General features: G+C 49.0%; 1 protein-coding gene across 1 annotated transcript in view; it reads right to left on the bottom strand.

Moving 5' to 3' along the window:
- The window catches only part of LOC135056607 (glutathione S-transferase omega-1-like), a 71,145-nt gene extending 52,804 nt beyond the window's left edge, over window positions 1–18,341 (bottom strand). The window contains exons 1-2 of the mRNA XM_063962006.1: window positions 18,252–18,341; window positions 18,096–18,165 (exon numbers count right to left, since the gene is read on the bottom strand). Coding sequence (XP_063818076.1) covers window positions 18,096–18,165; window positions 18,252–18,323 — 142 coding nt within the window. The 5' untranslated portion in view covers window positions 18,324–18,341. The remainder of the gene's footprint in view (window positions 1–18,095; window positions 18,166–18,251) is intronic.
- Window positions 18,342–22,521: the final 4,180 nt, after the last annotated feature.

Raw genomic sequence — 22,521 nt, 5'->3', positions numbered from 1 at the left:
TGAAGTAACGTTTTCTCCATCTCATGAACTGAACGAATTATTTGAAAAAGCTTGGGAAACTCCAGACAAAAAACTGCAGATTCCCAAGAGGATCCTTATGGCGTATCCTTTCCCAGCAAAGGACAGGGTACGTTAGGAATCCTCGCCCAGGGTGGACAAGGCATTAACGAGTCTGTCCAAGAAGGTGGCGCTGCAGTCTCCAGACACCGCGGCCCTTAAGGATCCTGCGGATCGTAGACAGGAGACTACCTTAAAGTCTATTTATGCACATCCGGGGGCTTTACTCAGACCGACAACAACATCGGCATGGGTCTGTAGCGCTGTTGCAGCATGGACAGCTATCTTGTTGGCTGACATGGATACCCTGGACAAGGATACCATTGTCCTGACTTTAGGTCACATTAAGGACGCAGTCTTGTATAGGAGAGACGCTCAGAGACGTGGGGCTGCTTGGTTCTAGAGCCAATGCCATGGCAGTTTCGGCAAAACGAGCTCTGTGGACCCGCCAATGGTCGGGTGATGCAGACTCAAAAAAGCATATGGAGGTTTTACCTTACAAGGGTGAAGTTTTGTTTGGGGATGGTCTCGCAGACCTGGTTTCCACAGCCACCGCGGGCAAGTCTACATTTTTGCCTTTTGTTCCCCCACAGCAAAAGAAAACCCCACAATATCAGATGCAGTCCTTTCAGTCGCATAAGTCTAGAAGAGGTCGGGGCTCCTCTTTCCTCGCCAGAGGTAAGGGTAGAGTTAAGAACACCTGCTTTGGCTAGTTCCCAGGAGCAGAAGTCCTCCCCGGCTTCTGCTAAATCCACCGCATGACGCTGGGGCTCCACGGAGGGAGTCCGCACCGGTGGGGGCACGTCTTCGACTCTTCAGCCAGGTCTGGGTCCTATCAGGCGTGGATCCTTGGGCGTTGGAAATTGTATCCCAAGGTTACAAACTGGAGATCAAAGAGGTGCCCCCTCGCCGATTTCTCAAGTCGGCCTTGCCAACCTCTTCCCTGGAGAGGGGAGTGGTATTAGATGCAATTCAAAAGCTGTGTCAACAGCAAGTGATTGTCAAGGTTCCCCTAGGCCAACAGAGAAAAGGGTACTATTCAACACTGTTTGTGGTCCTGAAGCCAGATGGTTCGGTCAGACCAATTTTAAATCTAAAGTCCCTAAACCTATACTTGAAAAAGTTCAAATTCAAGATGGAATCACTCCAGACTAATATCCAGTCTGGAAGCAGGGGATTTTATGGTGTCGCTGGACGTGAAGGATGCCTACCTTAATGTCCCCATATTTCCTCTTCATCAAGAATACCTGCGTTTCGCGGTACAGAACTGTCATTACCAGTTTCAGACGTTGCCATTTGGGCAATCCACGGCTCCGATGATGTTCACCAAGGTAATGGCGGAAATGATGGTGCTCCTGCGCAAGCAGGGTGTCACAATTATCCCGTACTTGGACGATCTCCTGATAAAGGCGAGATCAAGGGATGAATTACTGAAAAGCGTGTCACTCTCCCCGAGAGTGTTACATCAACACGGTTGGATTCTCAATCTGCCAAAGTCTCAGTTGCTTCCAACGACTCGACTATCATTCCTAGGCATGATTCTGGACACAGAACAGAAGAGGATTTTTCTACCAATAGAAAAAGCCCAGGACATCCAGAACATGGTCAGGGACCTGCTAAAACCAAAGAATGTCTGTTCATCAATGCACTCGAGTTCTGGGAAAAATGGTGGCAGCCTACGAGGCCATCCCCTTCGGCAGGTTCCATGTGAGGACGTTTCAGTGGGACCTTTGACAAATGGTTGGGGTCCCATCTACACCTTCATCAAAAGAAAAGCCTGTCCCCCAGGGCCAGCGTGTCTCTCCTGTGGTGGCTGCAGAGTGCTCACCATCTAGAGGGTCGCAGGTTCGGCATTCAAGACTGGGTTCTGGTGACCACGGACGCGAGCCTCAGAGGATGGGGAGCAGTCACAAAAGGAAGACATTTTCGGGGGATATGGTCAAGCTAGGAGGCTTGTCTACACATCAACGTACTGGAATTGAGGGCCATATACAACGGCCTATCTTCGCGACCTACCGGTTCTGATTCAATCAGACAATGTCACAGCAGTGGCTCATGTAAACCGCCAAGGCAGGACAAGGAGCAGAGTGGCAATGGCAGAAGCCACCAGAATTCTGCGATGGGCAGAAAATCACGTAAGTGTTCCGTCAGCAGTCTTCATACCGGGAGTGGACAACTGGGAAGCAGACTTCCTCGGCAGACACGATCTCCATCCAGGAGAGTGGAAACTTCATCAAGAGGTCTTTGCAGAGATAGCAAGTCTTTGGGGACTTCCTCAAATAGACATGATGGCATCACGCCTCAACAAAAAGCTTTGGAGGATTTGTGCCAGGTCAAGGGACCCTCAGGCAGTAGCGGTAGATGCCCTAGTGACACCATGGGTGTTTCAGTCGGTCTATGTGTTCCCTCCTCTACCTCTCATCTCAAAAGTGTTGAGAATCATAAGACGAAACAGAGTACAAACAATACTCGTGGTTCCAGATTTGCCTCGAAGGGCCTGGTATTCGGATCTTCAGGAAAGGCTCACAGAAGATCCGTGGCCTCTTCCTCTCAGGGAAGACCTGTTACAGCAGGGGCCTTGCATGTTCCAAGACTTACTGCGGTTGCATTTGACGGCATGGCGGTTGAACACCGAATCCTAGCAGAGAGACCTAGGAAGGAAGTAACGGCGAAGCATTATCACCATATCTGGAGGAAGTATGTATCTTTGTGTGAAACCAAGAATGCTCCTATGGAAGATTTCCATCTGGGCCGTTTTCTCCACTTCCTACAGACGGGAGTGGATATGGGCCTAAAATTAGGTGGGATCAGTACTAAATGCCGCCGGCCGGAATCCCGGAGGTTGAAATGCCGACGCCGGAATCCCAACCACACAATCCCGACAGGGGTGGCAAGCGGAACGCAGCCCCTTGCGGACTCGCTTCGCTTGCCACGCTGCCTCGCTACGCTCAGCACACTATTATATTCTCCCTCTATGGGTGTCGTGGACACCCACAGAGGGAGAATATGTTGGGATTGTGGCGGTCGGGATTCCGGCGTTGGGATTTCGACCGCCGGAATTCCGGCCGGCGGCATCTTGACCGCATCCCAATTAGGCTCCATTAAAGTACAGATTTTGGCCCTATCTATTTTTTCAAAAGGAATTGGCTTCTCCCAGAAGTCCAAACTTTTGTAAAGGGAGTGCTGCACATCCAGCCTCCTTTTGTGCCACCAGTGGCACCATAGGACCTTAACGTGGTGTTACAGTTCCTTAAATCACACTGGTTTGAACCTCTTCAAACGGTGGAATAAAAATTTCTCACCTGGAAGGTGGTTGTGTTGTCATTAGCCTTGGCATCTGCACGGCGGGTATCAGAGTTGGTGGCCTTGTCTCACAAGAGCCCCTACTTGATTTTTCATGTGGATAGAGCAGAGTTGGACTCGTCCTCAATTTCTGCCTAAAGTGGTCTCTTCTTTTCATATGAACCAACCTATTGTGGTGCCTGTGGCTATGGGTGACTTGGAGGACTTCAAGTCCCTGGATGTGGTCAGGGCCTTTAAAATTTACGTAGCCAGGACAGCTAGGGTTAGGAAAACAGAGGCTCTGTTTGTCCTGTATGCAGCCAGCAAGATTGGCGCGCCTGCTTCTAAACAGACTATTGCTCGCTGGATCTGTAACACGATTCAGCAGGCTCATTCTACGGCTGGATTGCCGGTACCGAATTCGGTAAAGGCCCATTTCACTAGGTAGGTGGGCTCTTCTTGGGCGGCTGCCCGAGGCGTCTCGGCATTACAGTTGTGCTGAGCAGCTACTTGGTCGGGTTCAAACACTTCTGCAAAAAAATTCTACAAGTTTGATACCCTGGCCGATGAGGACCTTGCATTTGCTCAATCGGTGCTGCAGAGTCATCCGCACTCTCCCGCCCGGTTTGGAGCTTTGGTATAAGTCCGTAGCATCCTCTACGGACTAGGAGAAAAAGATTTACCGGTAGGTTTAAAATCTTATTTTTTCAAACACAGCCTGTGACATGGCAGTTAGGAGCTGATTGATAAAGTGGAGATAAAGTAACAGCCAATCAGCTCCTAATTGCCATGTCACAGGTTCAGTTTGAAAAATTCTAGTTAGGAGCTGATTGGCTGGTAATTTATCACTTTTCAAGCAATAATGCACCTAGGCCTTAGATTTGTATGCCTGTAACCATCAGAACCATTAAACAAAAAATAAATTGTTTCCATGTTAAAGCTCATTCACATAACCTAAGCAATATATAAAAAGATATTTACCGTTGTTCACTGTGACAAGAGTTTATTAGGTGGTTAATAAGCAGAGTGCCACACTTGTATACTCATGATTACATTTCTACTTTAATAAGCAGACAGGTGTAAGTCCCATGGCACCCATGTATCAAACCTTCGATAGAGAGAAGAATGCCTCAGCTTTAGTGGGTCAGAGCAGAAACTTTGCTACAGAACCTACGGCAGAAATTAGAGGGCATGGGCTCATGGCAAATGCCACATTGATATCCTTGCCCAGTACTCTGGAAGACACTGGTTATGCCTTCAGTCCTCCTTCACTGTGAAAAGACCATGTGTGCATGGCATTTCTTCACAGCTTATTCTAAGCAGAGCAGTTGGTGAGGGGAGCCTCCAAACCTTCCCCCACCCTAGGACATTGCTGCCCACAAGTGGGTTGGCTGGACATTGCCCAACAGCAGGACTGTCACCAAAATCACAATGGTTGGAGGTATGATAATATGGAGACGTTTCCAATAGCAGTCAATACACTTCTATCATTTTATAAACTAGACTGCTAGAAAAATGATAGCTACAAGTTGGTTGGTTACTACGGGCAACTTTTCTACTCTAAAAAAAAAAAAAAAAAAAAGGTTTGCTACATCTGTATCTATAGAGAAATGAGAACTAAAGCAAGATACTGAAACATCTTATCCACTGTAACAAGTTGGGTATGGTATGCCGGCATCCCACACATTGTGCATGTAATGCCCATACCGGCCCAGGTTTAGTCATCTAAACTACCTGCTTTGGGAATCCAAACTGTTAAAACTTAACACATTTTTTCCCCCCTTGCGCCTCAGGAGGCTGCAAGAGGAAAAAAAAAAAAATTTGATTACCTACTGGTAAATCCTTTTCTTGTAGTCTGTAGAGGATGCTGAGGTCCACATTAGTACCATGGGGAATAGACGGTCCACCAGGAGCCAATGGCACTTTAAGAGTTTGAGTGTGGGCTGGCTCCTCCCTCTATACCCCTCCTACCAGACTCAGTTTAGAAACTGGCCGAGGAGACGGACATCTTTGAGATAAGGATTTTACACAGATAGTGGCAAGAGTCACAACAGCTCACACATACAAGGCACATCAAGCTAACTAGCTTGAAAGGCAGCAAAAGCTGAAACATTACTTACCAAGTAACAATGCAGTACTCAACTAAAATGAAGTTGTACTGAACCAAACAAACGATAGCAGGAAAACTAAGTGCTGGGCGGGCACCCAGCATCCTCTACGGACTACGAGAAAGATTTACCGGCAGGTAACCAAAATCCTATTTTCTCTTACGTCCTATAGGATGCTGGGGTCCACATTAGTACCATGGGGATGTACCAAAGCTCCCAGAATGGGAGGGAGTGCAGAGACTCCTGCAGAACTGATTTGCAGCTGAGGACCTGAAGTTTGGCCAAAGTATAGAACTTGTAGAACTTTGCAAACGTGTTCAACCCAGACCAAGTAGCTGCTCGGCAAAGCTGTAAAGCCGAGACACCCTGGGCAGCCCCCCAGGAAGAACCCACCTTACGAGTAGAATGGGCCTTAACAGACGTAGGACACGGCAACCCTGCTGTAAAATATGCATGCTGGATAGTGAACCTGATCCAGCGAGAGATCGTCTGCTTAGAAGCAGGACACCCAAGTTTCTTGGGATTATACAGGACAAACAGTCCTCCACAGATTCAGAGCCCTTACAACATCCAAGGACTTTGATGAAATTGAGAAGTCAGTAGCAACTGGCACCACAATAGGTTGGTTATGAAATGCTGACAACCTTCGGAAGAAACTGCAGACGTGTCCGAAGCTCCGCCCTATCTTCATGGAAGATCAAGTATGGGCTTCTACAGTGCAAAGCCCCCAACTCTGACACACATCTAGCAGAAGCCAAGACCAACAAAGTGACAGCCTTCCACGTGAGAAACTTGACCTCAACCTCCTGTAGAGGCTCAAACCAGTCCGACTGGAGGAACTGCACCATCACATTAAGATCCCAATGCGCCGTAGGCGGCACAAAGGGAGGTTGGATGTGTAGAACTCCCTTCAAAAAAGTCTGAACCTCAGGGAGGGCAGCCAACTGTTTCTGGAAGAAAATGGATAGGGCCGAAATTTGGACCTTTATGGATCCCAACCTCAGGCCCATATCCACACCTGCTTGCAGGAGGAGGAGAAAACATCCCAGTTGAAACTCCACCGTAGGAAACTTCTTGGATTCACGCCAAGACGCATACTTTTTCAAAATACGATGGTAATGTTTAGATGCAACTCCTTTCCTAGCCTGTATCAGGGTAGGAATAACCTTGTTCGGAATGCCCTTCCGAGCTAGTATCTGACCTTCAACCTCCATGCCATCAAACGCAGCCGTAGTAAGTCTTATAAGCGAATGGCCCCTGTTGCAGCAGGTCCTCCCAAAGAAAAAAAAAAAAAAAAAGAATTTACTTACCAATAATTCTATTTCTCGTAGTCCGTAGTGGATGCTGGGAACTCCGTAAGGACCATGGGGAATAGCGGCTCCGCAGGAGACTGGGCACAAAAGTAAAGCTTTAGGACTACCTTGTGTGCACTGGCTCCTCCCCCTATGACCCTCCTCCAAGCCTCAGTTAGGATACTGTGCCCGGACGAGCGTACACAATAAGGAAGGATTCATGAATCCCGGGTAAGACTCATACCAGCCACACCAATCACACCGTACAACTTGTGATATGAACCCAGTTAACAGCATGATAATAGAGGAGCCTCTGAATAGATGGCTCACAACAACAATAACCCGATTTAGTTAACAATAACTATGTACAAGTATTGCAGACAATCCGCACTTGGGATGGGCGCCCAGCATCCACTACGGACTACGAGAAATAGAATTATCGGTAAGTAAATTCTTATTTTCTCTGACGTCCTAGTGGATGCTGGGAACTCCGTAAGGACCATGGGGATTATACCAAAGCTCCCAAACGGGCGGGAGAGTGCGGATGACTCTGCAGCACCGAATGAGAGAACTCCAGGTCCTCCTCAGCCAGGGTATCAAATTTGTAGAATTTAGCAAACGTGTTTTCCCCTGACCAAGTAGCTGCTCTGCAAAGTTGTAAAGCCGAGACCCCTCGGGCAGCCGCCCAAGATGAGCCCACCTTCCTTGTGGAATGGGCTTTTACAGATTTTGGCTGTGGCAGGCCTGCCACAGAATGTGCAAGCTGAATTGTACTACAAATCCAACGAGCAATAGTCTGCTTAGAAGCAGGAGCACCCAGCTTGTTGGGTGCATACAGGATAAACAGAGAGTCAGATTTTCTGACTCCAGCCGTCCTGAAAACATTTTCAGGGCCCTGACTACGTCCAGCAACTTGGAGTCCTCCAAGTCCCTAGTAGCCGCAGGTACCACAATAGGCTGGTTCAGGTGAAACGCTGAAACCACCTTAGGGAGAAATTGAGGACGAGTCCTCAATTCTGCCCTGTCCGTATGAAAAATCAGGTAAGGGCTTTTATAGGATAAAGCCGCCAATTCTGACACACGCCTGGCCGAAGCCAAGGCCAACAGCATTACCACTTTCCATGTGAAATATTTTAAGTCCACAGTGGTGAGTGGTTCAAACCAATGTGATTTTAGGAACCCCAAAACTACATTGAGATCCCAAGGTGCCACTGGAGGCACAAAAGGAGGCTGTATATGCAGTACCCCCTTGACAAACGTCTGAACTTCAGGAACTGAAACCAGTTCTTTCTGGAAGAAAATCGACAGGGCCGAAATTTGAACCTTAATGGACCCCAATTTTAGGCCCATAGACACTCCTGTTTGCAGGAAATGCAGGAATCGACCCAGTTGAAATTCCTCTGTAGGGGCCTTCCTGGCCTCGCACCACGCAACATATTTACGCCAAATGCGATGATAATGCTTTGCGGTTACATCCTTTCTGGCTTTAATCAAAGTAGGGATGACTTCATCTGGAATGCCTTTTTCCTTCAGGATCCGGCGTTCAACCGCCATGCCGTCAAACGCAGCCGCGGTAAGTCTTGGAACAGACAGGGTCCTTGCTGGAGCAGGTCCCTTCTTAGAGGTAGAGGCCACGGGTCCTCTGAGCATCTCTTGAAGTTCCAGGTACCAAGTCCTTCTTGGCCAATCCGGAGCCACGAGTATAGTTCTTACTCCTCTCCGTCTTATAATTCTCAGTACCTTGGGTATGAGAGGCAGAGGAGGGAACACATACACCGACTGGTACACCCACGGTGTTACCAGAGCGTCCACAGCTATTGCTTGAGGGTCCCTTGACCTGGCGCAATACCTGTCCAGTTTTTTGTTGAGGCGGGACGCCATCATGTCCACCTTTGGTTTTTCCCAACGGTTCACAATCATGTGGAAGACTTCTGGGTGAAGTCCCCACTCTCCCAGGTGGAGGTCGTGCCTGCTGAGGAAGTCTGCTTCCCAGTTGTCCACTCCCGGAATGAACACTGCTGACAGTGCTATCACATGATTTTCCGCCCAGCGAAGAATCCTTGCAGCTTCTGCCATTGCCCTCCTGCTTCTTGTGCCGCCCTGTCTGTTTACGTGGGCGACTGCCGTGATGTTGTCCGACTGGATCAGCACCGGCTGACCTTGAAGCAGCGGTCTTGCTAGGCTTAGAGCATTGTAAATGGCCCTTAGCTCCAGGATATTTATGTGAAGTGATGTCTCCAGGCTTGACCACAAGCCCTGGAAATTCCTTCCCTGTGTGACTGCTCCCCAGCCTCGCAGGCTGGCATCCATGGTCACCAGGACCCAGTCCTGAATGCCGAATCTGCGGCCCTCTAGAAGATGAGCACTCTAACCACCACAGGAGAGACACTCTTGTCTTTGGTGACAGGGTTATCCGCTGATGCATCTGAAGATGCGATCCGGACCATTTGTCCAGCAGGTCCCACTGGATAGTTCTTGCGTGGAATCTGCTGAATGGGATTGCTTCGTATGAAGCCACCATTTTTCCCAGGACCCTTGTGCATTGATGCACTGAGACTTGGCCTGGTTTTAGGAGGTTTCTGACTAGCTCGGATAACTCCCTGGCTTTCTCCTCCGGGAAAAACACTTTTCTGGACTGTGTCCAGGATCATCCCTAGGAATAGAAGACGCGTCGTCGGGATCAGCTGCGATTTTGGAATATTGAGAATCCAACCGTGCTGCCGCAACACTACCTGAGATAGTGCTACCCCGACTTCCAACTGTTCCCTGGATCTTGCCCTTATCAGGAGATCGTCCAAGTAAGGGATAACTAAAACTCCCTTCCTTCGAAGGAGTATCATTTCGGCCATTACCTTGGTAAAGACCCGGGGTGCCGTGGACAATCCAAACGGCAGCGTCTGAAACTGAGTGACAGTTCTGTACCACAAACCTGAGGTACCCTTGGTGAGAAGGGTAAATTGGGACATGGAGGTAAGCATCCTTGATGTCCAGAGACACCATATAATCCCCTTCTTCCAGGTTCGCAATCACCGCTCTGAGTGACTCCATCTTGAATTTGAACCTCTGTATGTAAGTGTTCAAGGATTTTAGATTTAAAATAGGTCTCACCGAGCCGTCCGGCTTCGGTACCACAAACAGCGTGGAATAATACCCCTTTCCCTGTTGCAGGAGGGGTACCTTGATTATCACCTGCTGGGAATACAGCTTGTGAATGGCTTCCAATACCGCCTCCCTGTCGGAGGGAGACGTCGGTAAAGCAGACTTTAGGAAACGGCGAGGGGGAGACGTCTCGAATTCCAATTTGTACCCCTGAGATACCACCTGAAGGATCCAGAGGTCCACTTGTGAGTGAGCCCACTGCGCGCTGAAATTCTTGAGACGGGCCCCCACCGTGCCTGAGTCCGCTTGTAAAGCCCCAGCGTCATGCTGAGGACTTGGCAGAGGCGGGAGAGGGCTTCTGTTCCTGGGAACTGGCTGTTTGCTGCAGCCTTTTTCCTCTCCCCCTGCCACGGGGCAGAAATGAGGAGCCTTTTGCTCGCTTGCCCTTATGGGGCCGAAAGGATTGCGCCTGATAATACGGCGTCTTATGTTGAGAGGCTACCTGGGGTAAAAATGTGGATTTCCCAGCAGTTGCCGTGGCTACCAGGTCTGATAGACCTACCCCAAATAACTCCTCCCCTTTATAAGGCAATACTTCCATATGCTTTTTGGAATCCGCATCACCTGACCACTGCCGCGTCCATAACCCTCTTCTGGCAGAAATGGATAGCGCACTTACTCTTGATGCCAGTCGGCAGATATCCCTCTGTGCATCACGCATATATAGAAATGCATCTTTTAAATGCTCTATAGTCAGTAATATACTGTCCCTGTCTAGGGTATCAATATTGTCCGTCAGGGAATCCGACCAAGCCACCCCAGCACTGCACATCCAGGCTGAGGCGATTGCTGGTCGCAGTATAACTCCCGTGTGAGTGTATATACATTTTAGGATATTCTCCTGCTTTCTGTCAGCAGGTTCCTTAAGGGCGGCCGTCTCAGGAGAGGGTAGTGCCACCTGTTTAGACAAGCGTGTGAGCGCTTTATCCACCCTAGGGGGTGTTTCCCAACGTGCCCTATCCTCTGGCGGGAAAGGGTATGATGCCAATAACCTTTTAGGAATTATCAGTTTTTTATCGGGGGAAACCCACGCTTCACACACTTTATTTAATCCCTCAGATGCAGGAAAAACTACAGGCAGTTTTTTCTCAAACATAATACCCTTTTTAGTGGTACTTGTATTATCAGAAATATGTAAAACATTTTTCATTGCCTCAATCATGTAACGTGTGGCCCTACTGGAAGTCACATTCGTCTCTTCATCGTCGACACTGGAGTCAGTATCCGTGTCGGCATCTGTGTCTGCCATCTGAGGTAACGGGCGTTTTAGAGCCCCTGATGGCCTTTGAGACGCCTGGACAGGCACAAGCTGAGTAGCCGGCTGCCTCATGTCATCAACCGTCTTTTGTAAAGAGCTGACACTGTCACGTAAGTCCTTCCATAAGCCCATCCACTCAGGTGTCGACTCCCTAGGGGGTGACATCTCTATTACAGGCAATTGCTCCGCCTCCACATCATTTTCCTCCACAAACATGTCGACACAATCGTACCGACACACAGCACACACACAGGGAATGCTCTGATAGAGGACAGGACCCCACTAGCCCTTTGGGGAGACAGAGGGAGAGTATGCTAGCGCATATTATACATACACACACACACACACACACACACACACACACACACACACACACCACTATATAATGTGTTTTCCCCTTATAGCTGCTGATATTATCAAAACTGCGCCAAATTAGTGCCCCCCCTCTCTTTTTTACCCTTTTCTGTAGTGCAGGACTGCAGGGGAGAGTCAGGGAGACGTCCTTCCAGCGGAGCTGTGAGGGAAAATGGCGCCCGTGTGCTGAGGAGATAGGCTAGGCTCCGCCCCCTTCTCGGCTGACTTTTCTCCCGCGTTTTGCTGTATTCTGGCAGGGGTTAAAACACATCCATATAGCCCTGGGGGTTATATGTGATGTATTTTCGCCAGCCAAGGTGTTTTTATTGCTGCTCAGGGCGCCCCCCCCCCCCCCCTGCACCCTCAGTGACCGGAGTGTGAAGTGTGCCTGAGGAGCAATGGCGCACAGCTGCAGTGCTGTGCGCTACCTTGTTAAAGACTGGTGTCTTCTGCCACCGATTTTCCGGACCTCTTCTTGCTTCTGGCTCTGTAAGGGGGCCGGCGGCGCGGCTCTGGGACCGGACTCCGAGGCTGGGCCTGTGTTCGGTCCCTCTGGAGCTAATGGTGTCCAGTAGCCTAAGAAGCCCAAGCTGGCTGCAAGCAGGCAGGTTCGCTTCTTCTCCCCTTATTCCCTCGATGCAATGAGCCTGTTGCCAGCAGGTCTCACTGAAAATAAGAAACCTAAAACTAACTTTTTCTAAGAAGCTCAGGAGAGCCCCCTAGATTGCACCCTGCTCGGTCGGGCACAAAAATCTAACGGAGGCTTGGAGGAGGGTCATAGGGGGAGGAGCCAGTGCACACCAGGTAGTCCTAAAGCTTTACTTTTGTGCCCAGTCTCCTGCGGAGCCGCTATTCCCCATGGTCCTTACGGAGTTCCCAGCATCCACTAGGACGTCAGAGGAAAAAGAAAAAAGAAAAAAAAAAAAAAAAAAAAGGCCTCGGCTCTAGCAGTAGATCCAGAAGATCCGCATACCAAGACCTTCTTGGCCAGTCTGGGGCAATGAGGATTGCTTGAACCCTTGTCCTCCTTATGAGCTTTAGCACTCTTGGAATGAGTGGGAGTGGTGGAAACACGTACACAGACTAGAAAACCCACGGATACACCAGGGTGCCTGCCACTGCTAGTCGGTCCCTCGACCTGGAACAATATCGCTGAAGCTTCTTGTTGAGACGAGAGGCCATCATGTCGATATAAGGTACACCCTAAAGATCTGTTACCTTCGTGAACACCTCTGGATGGAGTCACCACTCTCCTGGATAGAGACAGTGTCTGCTAAGAAAATCGGCTTCTCAGTTGTCTACTCCCGGAATGAAGATTGCCGACAACGCCAACACGTGTTTCTGCCCAGAGGATGATTGTTACCTCGGACATTGTAGCTCTGCTCTTTGTTCCGCCCTGTCGGTTGATGTAAGCCACTGTCGTTACATTGTCCAACTGCACTTGAATGGCCAGATTTCTCAGTAGATGGGCCACTTGAAGACCATTGTAGACGGCTTAGTTCTAGAATGTTTAATCGGCAGGCTGGCTTCCAGACGACCACCTTCATTGGATGGTCTCCCCTTGAGTGACTGCGCCCCAGCCTCAGAGACTAGATTCTGTGGTAAGGATCCAGTCCTGAATCCCGAACTTGTGGCCCTCCAGAGGAGTGAAATCCTGGCCTTTGATGACAGACGTATCCTCTGATGCATATGTAGATGGGATCCTAACCACTTGTCCAGGAGATCCAGTTGGAAGGAGAGTGCATGAAACCTCTCCTACTGTAGAGCCTCGTAAGAAGCCACCATCTTTCCCAGAAGGCGAATGCACTGATGAACCGACACCCGGGCCATTGTTTGCATCACCAACGCTTTTTCCTCTGGAAGAAACACCCTCTGCACTTCCGTGTCGAGGATCATTCCCAGAAAGGACAACCTTCTGGTTGGTTCCAAATTTGACTTTGGAAGATTCAGGATCCAACCGTGTTCCCTGAGCAGGTGGGTCGTGAGAAGCATGGACTGTAACAGCTTCTCCGTGGATGATGCCTTTATCAGCAGATCATCCAGATATGGAATTATGTTCACCCCGTCTGCAGAGGAGAATTTCCGCCATCACCTTGGTGAAAACCCTCAGTGCTGTGGAGAGACCAAATGGCAGAGCCTGGAACCGATAGTGACAGTCCAACGAAGAGATAAGTCTGATGCGGCGGCCAAATCCGAATGTGGAGGTATGCATCCTTGATATCCAGGGATACCAGGAATTCCCCCCTCTTCCAGACTTGATATCACCGCCCTTAGAGACTCCATTTTGAACTTGAACTCAAGAAAGGGATTTAGCGATTTTAGGTTCAGAATAGGCCTGACCAAACCATCCGGTTTCGGTACCACGAAAACATTTGAATAGTAACCTTTGTTTTGCAGATGAGGGACCGTTACAATAACTTGTGCCTCCATCAACTTCTGGACGGCTGCCAGCAGGACAGCGCTGTCTGCCAGCCAAGCTGGCAAGCCCGATTTGAAGAATCTTGCACCCAGGGATACAGGCTGGACGACACCGAGACTTGACAGAAAAGCCTGAATTTCACTCCCACTGGCCCCACCTCTGGGGCGTGCAGTCCTTCATGCGGAGGACTTTGGCATACCTGAAGCAGGTTTCTGTTCCTGGGAACCTGCTACAGCCAGTTTCTTGGATTTGGGACGGCCTCCCCTAAAGGTGTTGGATCATCTGGCCTTTCATGGTTTGGCAGCCTGAAAGGGCTGCTATGCAGTTGAAGAAAAGGGTTTCTTCGTAGCAGGTGCAGCTGAGGGAAAAGGAGACTTACCCGCTGTAGCCGTGGAGATCCACACATCCAACGCTTCCCCAGAGAGCCTGACCTGTGTAGGGTAGGGTCTCCACACTCCTCCTGGATTCTGCATAGGCAGACCACTGTCGCAGCCACAGTCCTCAACTAGCAGAGACAGACATGGAAGAAATTCCTGCAGCCATGGAACCCAAGTCTTTCATGGATTCTACCAGAAATCCTGCCGAATCCTGAATGTTACGCAAAATTCATCAATTCAGCAGATTTATCCAAAGTAGCCAAATCTTCAAGTAATGTGCCTGACCACTTTACTGTAGCTTTGGCAATCCAAGCACTGGCAATAGTGGGACGCAATATAGCCCCTGAAGCCGTGTACATGGATTTGAGCGTATCAATTTTACAATCAGCCGGCTCTTTCAAGGCGGTGGATCCTGGAACAAGTAAAACCACCTTTTTTGAGAGTCTGGATACAGACTAGTCAATGGGTGGGTTTTCCCATTTTTTTTCTATCCTCCACAGGGAAAGAACGCCACCAGGACCCCTTTAGGGATCTGGAATTTCTCAGGGTTTTCCCCATGCTTTCAAAAATAACATTTAATTATTTTGATGCAGGGAAGGTTAACGAGGCTCTTATTTTCAGTAAATTAGGCCTCAACCTGCACAGGTTTTGTATCAGTAATATTCAACACATCCCTAATGGCCTCTACCATCAACTGCACCCCTTTTGCAAGAGATGCTGCCCCCCACAACACATCCCCATCACCGTCCTCAGTGTCAGAATCGGTATCCGTGTCATCTTGCATAATCTGTGCAAGAGCACTTTCTTTGGAATATACAGCAGGGGGCCCTGAGGTAACAGAACTGGGCTAGACTGCCACAGAGTTCTGTAAAGCCCGAGTTGCAAACTCATTCTGTGCAACCCTAGTAGAGATCTGAGAAACCATAGATTTGATAGAGGATAACCACTCAGGCTCCCTTGCTGGTATCTGTGCTAAGACAATGCAATCCTGATTACATGGAATGGGATCATCCTGAGAGGACATATCCTCTGCAGCATATGACAGAGTCCCTGGACACAGCTTAATGGAGACCACAGACACTCCACACACACACAGGGGTCGCCACCAATCTTCTGGCTCTGTAAGGGGGTGAGCGACCCCCTGTGGTGGGGAACGATCGATCCCCTCAGGACCTCCTTAGTGACCCTGCAGGGCGGTCACTACCTCCCCCCCCCCCCCCCCCTTAGTCCCACGAAGCAGGGAGGCCATTGCCAGCAGCCTCCCTGTAAAATACACTCTAGAAAGTTGTTTTTTTTTGTTTTTTAGAAGAAGCTCTGTAGAGCTCCCCTAGCTGTGACTGGCTCCTCCTTTACTAAACAGAGTCTGGTAGGAGGGGCATAGATGGAGGAGCCAGCCCACTCAAACTCCTAAAGTTTGAATGGCTCCTGGTGGACCCATCTATACCCCATGGTACTAATGTGGACCCCAGCATCCTCTAGGACGCAAGAGGGGGAAGAAAACACAAAAAAACAAAAGTGGGCTCTGCGGTTGAGGGGCACCCAAACAACTGATTTGCTGCCACCTGGCACTGCTATTGTGGGCATTGTGTATAAGGAGCACTGCAGTGTGGCATAATGTGTATAAAGGGTACTAGTGTGTTGCGTAATGTGAATAAGAGGCACTACATGTGGTGTACTGTGAATAAAGGTTGTGCTACTTTGTGGTGCAATTTGAAATGGGGGTACTATTGTGGTCACACCTTCCTTTTAAGGCCACAAGGCTTTTTGCGGCATGCGCCTTCAGTGCACACTGTGCCTTTCTGAAGTATGGAGGGAAAGCACAAATTCATAGTTTGCCGAGGGGCACTGAACAGCCTAGAACCGGCCCTGGATAAATTTAGCTAGGAACAAAACGCCAACTTCCTGAATAAACTTCAGTATGAACCAGGCATACATTTTATTTGTAACCAACCGTTTATCAAGCGTAGTGTGTAAACAATTATTCAAGAGTTTAGAAGCCACACGTATACAAAATTAAATGAGAGAAGAAACCCCCCCCCCGCCCTATACACCCATTGAAAATGAGATGTGAACAGATATGCAAAGCTGAACATTATGCACACTTCACATACAATGCTTGTTTAGGTTTGTAAACTCACGTTTAAAGGATCTATTCATGAAGCAGCAAGAAGAGTGGAGAAGTAAGCCAGTGGAGAATTTGCCCATGGCAACCAAACATCTATAATTTGCATACTATATTGTACGGAGCAGCCGATTGGTCGCCATGGACAACTTCTCCACAGGCTCACTTCTCCCCTCTTCATGCCTAGCCTAGCATGTGTTGTTTCTGGCCTATAACTGCAGCAAGCGGGCAGTGCTCTGTAATACTGTACTTCAGTCAGTTCAAGATTACGGGTGGTCTTCAGTATGCCGACTGTCGGGATCCCGGCGCACAGTATACCGGCGCCGGAATCCCGACAGCCGGCATACCAACACTTTTTCTCCCTCGTGGGGGTCCATGGCCCCCCTGGAGGTAGAATAAAATAGCGTGGCGCGCTACCGTGCCTGCAGTGTGGCAAGCGCAGCAAGCCCGCAAGGGGCTCATTTGCGCTTGCCACGCTGTCGGTATGCCGGCGGACGGGCTCCCGGCGCCGGTATGCTGGTTGCCGGGAGCCCGGCATACCATACTACACCCCAAATTACATAAGAAGCCACCCACAATACAAGTCCAGTGTAGGGATTCTCAGAGCTCTAAGCAATAGCTCCAGGTTACTAAGAACCACCTCCCCGAAATGCATGTGCATCTCCCTGAAGATAGTATTGTACCTGCTTATTAAGCTCATATTTGTTACTTCAGATTGTTATATAGTCTAAAGAAATGTATTATATTCTCCCAGTATGGGTTTGTTCTAGTTGGCCTCAGCAGCGCCCTCGTTGATACTAGCACTATGCAGATGCCCAATACTGTAGGAGCACTGTTTCTAGCACATAGAGGTCACCAGGAGTGGGTCTTAGGTCATCTCCTAGCACTGCACATGGGGGGTAATTCCAAGTTGATCGCAGCAGGAATTTTTTTTAGAAGTTAGGCAAAACCATGTGCACTGCAGGGGGGGCAGTTATAACATGTGCAGAGAGAGTTAGATTTGAGAGGGTTATTTTGTTTCTGTGCAGGGTAAATACTGCCTGCTTTATTTTTACACTGCAAATTAGATTGCAGATTGAACACACACCACACCCAAATCTAACTCTCTCTGCAAATGTTATATCTGCCCCCCTGCAGTGCACATGGTTTTGCCCAACTGCTAAAAAAAATTTCCTGCTGCGATCAACTTGGAATTACCCCCATGGACCGCTATACTCCACATATGACCTATATGTTAAGGCCAGATCACATCAGGGACATGTGATGAGCTAAAAAGCTCAGGAGGCACTGGCTAGTACCAGAGCCAAATTTAAACACAATATATGAGCCCAAGGGTGTATGGGGGCATTATGCAAAGGTGCAGCAGTAAATACACAGGTGCAGCAGTATAAACTCATGGAAATTTGGCGAGTTTTGATCAGATGTGCAGACAAGCTAGGAAGGGAGGGCTGTCTCACCTTCAATACTTCTTACTCCAGAGTTTTTACTATAGAAGTGATAAGAATACAGAGAAGATACTTCTAATATCCTTTGTGTTTTTAATATACTTTATACAGTCTGAACTCTGGTCCAAACGTTAGTATGACAGGAGGACTCTGCCTCGCCTCACCCCACCACACGTCACATACATACAAGCTCAGCACTACACCAATATAACACAAACTTACCCTTCCCCAAACTCCTCTGTGATCCTGCCATTGGCTGTAGAGAGACTGACACTGCTGCTAGATAACTGTCCTGCAATACAGTGGAAGCACAGAGATTAAAGACACATTACTTATACACATCAGCACGCTACATACACTGCAACCAGCATTACACACCAGGAAGAAAGCCCAGCTGGATGTTATAAGAAGGCTTTCTTCCCCCTGCAGCCTATATAGCTCTTCCTGCATCAGGCTCCCCCCACCCAGCCACTGACACGCACATCACTGACAGGCAGCTATCTGGTCAGATGTTAAATCATTTATAGATTCAGCATTGCCTTACAGAAGTTACATAAACTCCTATTGGAAAAAAAAAATGTTTGAAATGTTTGAAGTTAATGTATACTTCTCAATATGACTCATTCCAGGAGGGACAAAATGCTCTCTACCTGGACTTACCTCTAAATTTGTGATTGGCATCACCTTTGTTCAACTAGTTAAAGGATAAGAAAGGCGTTTCAACACAGGTGCTCGCAATCTTAAATTAAGAGGGAAGTCCAGATAGAGAGCACTTTGTCCCTCTTGGAATGGGTCATGTTGGGAGGTATGATAGTATACTGTCATGATTTTCCTTACATCACTGTGACTCAGCACATTTTTACAGTATGCACTGTATACTGTATGTGACTCTTAATGCACTGCTGCTGTTTTCTTTCTCTAAACAAACCTAGAGCATGTCACTGTCATACCTCCCAACATTTGTCAAGCGGCGAGCGGGACATCTGCGGGAGATTCCGCAGTCAAAAGCAGGCATGGCCTACGTGAAAGGGGGTGTGGCATGCGATCGCGGCACTCCCGTTACCGTCACTGAGGGGGCATGCCCAGCGCTGTGTGAGCTGCTGGCATGCCCTCTCTTCCTCTGTCTCCCGTGAATAGACGCTGTCCGCATGCGCACAGCGTCTATTCACCGCTGCTCTGCTAAGCAGGACAGCGAGTGCAGGAGGCTTCCAATTGCCCCACCCCACTGCGGGGCACTGCGGCCCGTGGGTGGAACAGCGGTACAGTCCCAAAAAAATGGGACTGTCCCGCGAAAATCGGGACAGTTGGGAGGTATGCACTGTGACTATTACATTGTATAAGCGGCCATAGGTTGTACTCACAGGCGTAACTAGAACTTTGTGGGCCCCATAGCAAAATTGTGGGCCCCCCTTCTACAGAGAGGGGAGGTACAGGGTGACACACACACGGGGATAGAATGAGGGTACAGGGCAGGGCCGTAACTAGGTGTGTGCGGAGGGGGCACCGCGCATAGCGCTGTAGGGTAGGGGGCACTGTTGGCTGTACTTGCCAATTATCTGTTTAAATAGTTTCACTTGCAGCTTGCCCCCTTTTTGGAGCCCAGCATCCCCTGACCTCCCCAGTCTCCTACCCTTTTTATGCAAGATCAAAAAGCTCAATGAGTAGGGTGTTTGATTAGAATTCAACAGGTTATAGTTTGGATCCTGGGTATGGCAGTATATTGAAAGGTGTTATTTCTCTTACGTCCTAGAGGATGCTAGGGTTCCATTTAGTAGCATGGGGTATAGACAGGTTCTTTGGGAGCAACTGGCACTTTAAGAGTTTAATAGTGTGGGCTGGCTCCTCCCTCTATGCCCCTCCTACCAGACTCAGTTTAGAAAATGTGCCGGAGGAGCCGGACACAGCTTGGGGAGCTCCTAGGAGTTTTTCTAGTTTTATTATTTTTCCAAGAGTTGTTAGGTACAGGGAGGCTGCTGGCAACAGCCCCCCTGCTTCGTGGGACTTAGGGGGGAGTAGGAACAAACTCTAGGAGTTAATGGTTCTCTATCTCCGCTGACAGGACACTGAGCTCCTGAGGGTGCTGAGCCCAAGCCCACGAGGCGACCACTCACTCCCGCAGCACAGCCGCCACCCCCTAACAAAGCCAGAAGATAGAAGAGTTGTGAGTATGATGCCGGCGGCCCGGGAAGCGGGTCGCCGGCGGGAATGGCGTCACAAGGGTGGGAGCGCAGCTCTGACAGGTTGCGCTCCGGAAGGATCAGCGGCACTTGGTGTACGACACTGTGAGGGGTGTCCTGGGCCAGCGCACATACCCTACACTGGTCAACTATGTTAACAGGGGCTAATCCCACTGCCAGCAGCACAAATACCTCAGGCCAGTATAATCCATAGGTGCAGGAAGACGCGCCATTACAGGGGGCGGGGCTTCTCCTCAAAGCGGATCCAGCAATGACCAACACCATTTTCGCCTTGCAGATCACACAGATGAGACGCTGACAGGGAGCGCTGCCCTCCTCATAACTCCAGCGTACCCTTGCGGTATCAGGGTGTTATAGATGGGGGGGAGAGTGTTATAACAACTGTTTATCCTATTAAGGTTATTATCAGCGCCGGTCGTTTTTTCTATTAACTGCCTACTGGGGACCTGTGTGGCTGGCTCCTTATACTCTGTCATTCTCTAAAGGTGCTCTGGGGAAACTGTGACAAGTGTGTGTGTGTGTGTGTGTGTGTGTGTGTGTGTGTGTGTGTGTGTGTGTGTGTGTGTGTGTGTGTGTGTGTGTGTGTGTGTGTGTGTGTGTGTGTGTGTATTTATCCACATTACCATGTCTAATGGCTCTGTATCCTGTGCTGCAGAGTGTATATCTTATCCTGAAGAGTCTATCCCATGTACTCAGGGGCGTCAGAACGTTTTTTAGGTTGGGGGGGCAAGATGTAATCTCATTTCGGCGCCCCTAATTTGCTGAATCGCTTATGAAATACATTGAAAAGGCTGAATCCACACTGAATTCCCACACCCAGAAAAGCCAGATACAGAGCCCGATTCAGACCTGATTGCTGTGCTGCAAATTACACTGTCCTGCGATCAGATTGTCTCCACCCAGGGGGAGTGAAAATTCATCCCGTGCAAGTGTGCGATTGCATGTGTACGCTATGCGAAAATTCCCCTCAAGCAGCGGACAGCTGCAAATCCGTTCTCATCACACTCACCATCAAATGTTTTTCCCATTCTGTGCAGTGTGTGCAGTCTATGCGTTGCTCAATACTTACTCCTCCAGTGCGAAGGAATCAGGGCGATCGGGTCTGGAGCGTTTTCCCTGACATTCTTAGAAAACGGTCAGTTACTACCCACAAATGCACTCTTCCTGTCAATCAGCTTGCGAACGCTCATGCAATTAAAATTTTTGCACCATCCTTTTGCTGTATGGTGACGCGCATGCTCATTGTGGTACATACGCATGCATAGTAGTTTGATAATCGCCCGCTGTGCGAAAACGCACAGCAGCGATCAGGTATGAATCGGGCCCACAGTACTTTTTTGGGTGGAATGGGGGGACGGGGACGGGGGGGCTCATGTACAAATTTAGCCACGCTCATCAGCATGACATGGATGGCGTGACTAGTATGCCTGCATCTATGGCGTGCACATCATAGACTTCAATGATGCAATCGCTAGCTGAATGTCTGATTGTTTGATGTCAATCTAGTTTCCCACCATGTGCCCCACGTAGCAGGGAAACACTTGAATTGGCTACTCTACCAGTCACCTTAGATGGGGGCTAATTATCTCAAACTGTCACATGAGGTAGGGTCAGCTAGAGCTAGTGTCACCACCTGCTTCTGCTGGTATGACTGGTGGGGAAAACGAGCGGCACTGAACAACTAAGTTGCTGCACTTTTTTCCTTTCCTGCAGGTGCCATCACAGCATATACATAAATATATATTTTACACTACATTTTTTTTAAAGAACCTTGGCACTCATTACCCTACACATGTAGCCAAGCTCATTGTTGCCATGATGCGTGGTGCGACTAGTGTGCCCACGTCTATGGCGCATGTATGCGTACGCACGCACATGCCATTGACTACTATGGTGTCATCGCTGACTGCACTTAGTCACAGTGCAGTGCATATGCGCACTACCGCGATGCATACGCCGTGCGTACGCATTGCGGCAACAATGAGCGTGGCTACATCTGTATATCCTTATGGGATGGTAATGATATCCCAGCGGACAGGATGCCGGCTGTCAATATACTGACAACCGCATCCCGGCTGCCAGAATACCGGCAGTGGGGTGAGCGCAAAGAGTCCCCTTGCGGGCTTGCTGTTCTCGTCATGCGCCAGGTTTTATTCACACTCTATGGGTGTTGAAGACACCCACAAGTGGGAATAGCCTTGGTGAGTGCTGTCGGCATTCCTGGCTGTCGACTTCCTGAACGCCGGGATCCCGACAGCCGGGATATTAACTAGATGAAGATGAAATACTTATTTTGATTGTAGTGAGGGAGGTAATGAGGGGGTTAATATATTAATTCAATTAACGGATTAGGGAGGGCTAATGGCTAACCCCCTTATTACCTCCCTCACTACAATCAAAATAAGTATTTCATCTTCTTTAACTCCAATTAAAGCAACAGCTCTTGATCT

Source organism: Pseudophryne corroboree, chromosome 3 (genome assembly GCF_028390025.1).
Source record: "Pseudophryne corroboree isolate aPseCor3 chromosome 3, aPseCor3.hap2, whole genome shotgun sequence".
Classification (NCBI taxonomy): domain Eukaryota; kingdom Metazoa; phylum Chordata; class Amphibia; order Anura; family Myobatrachidae; genus Pseudophryne; species Pseudophryne corroboree.
The sequence above is the reverse complement of the archived record's forward strand: the minus strand, read 5'-3'. Positions and strand labels throughout refer to the sequence as shown.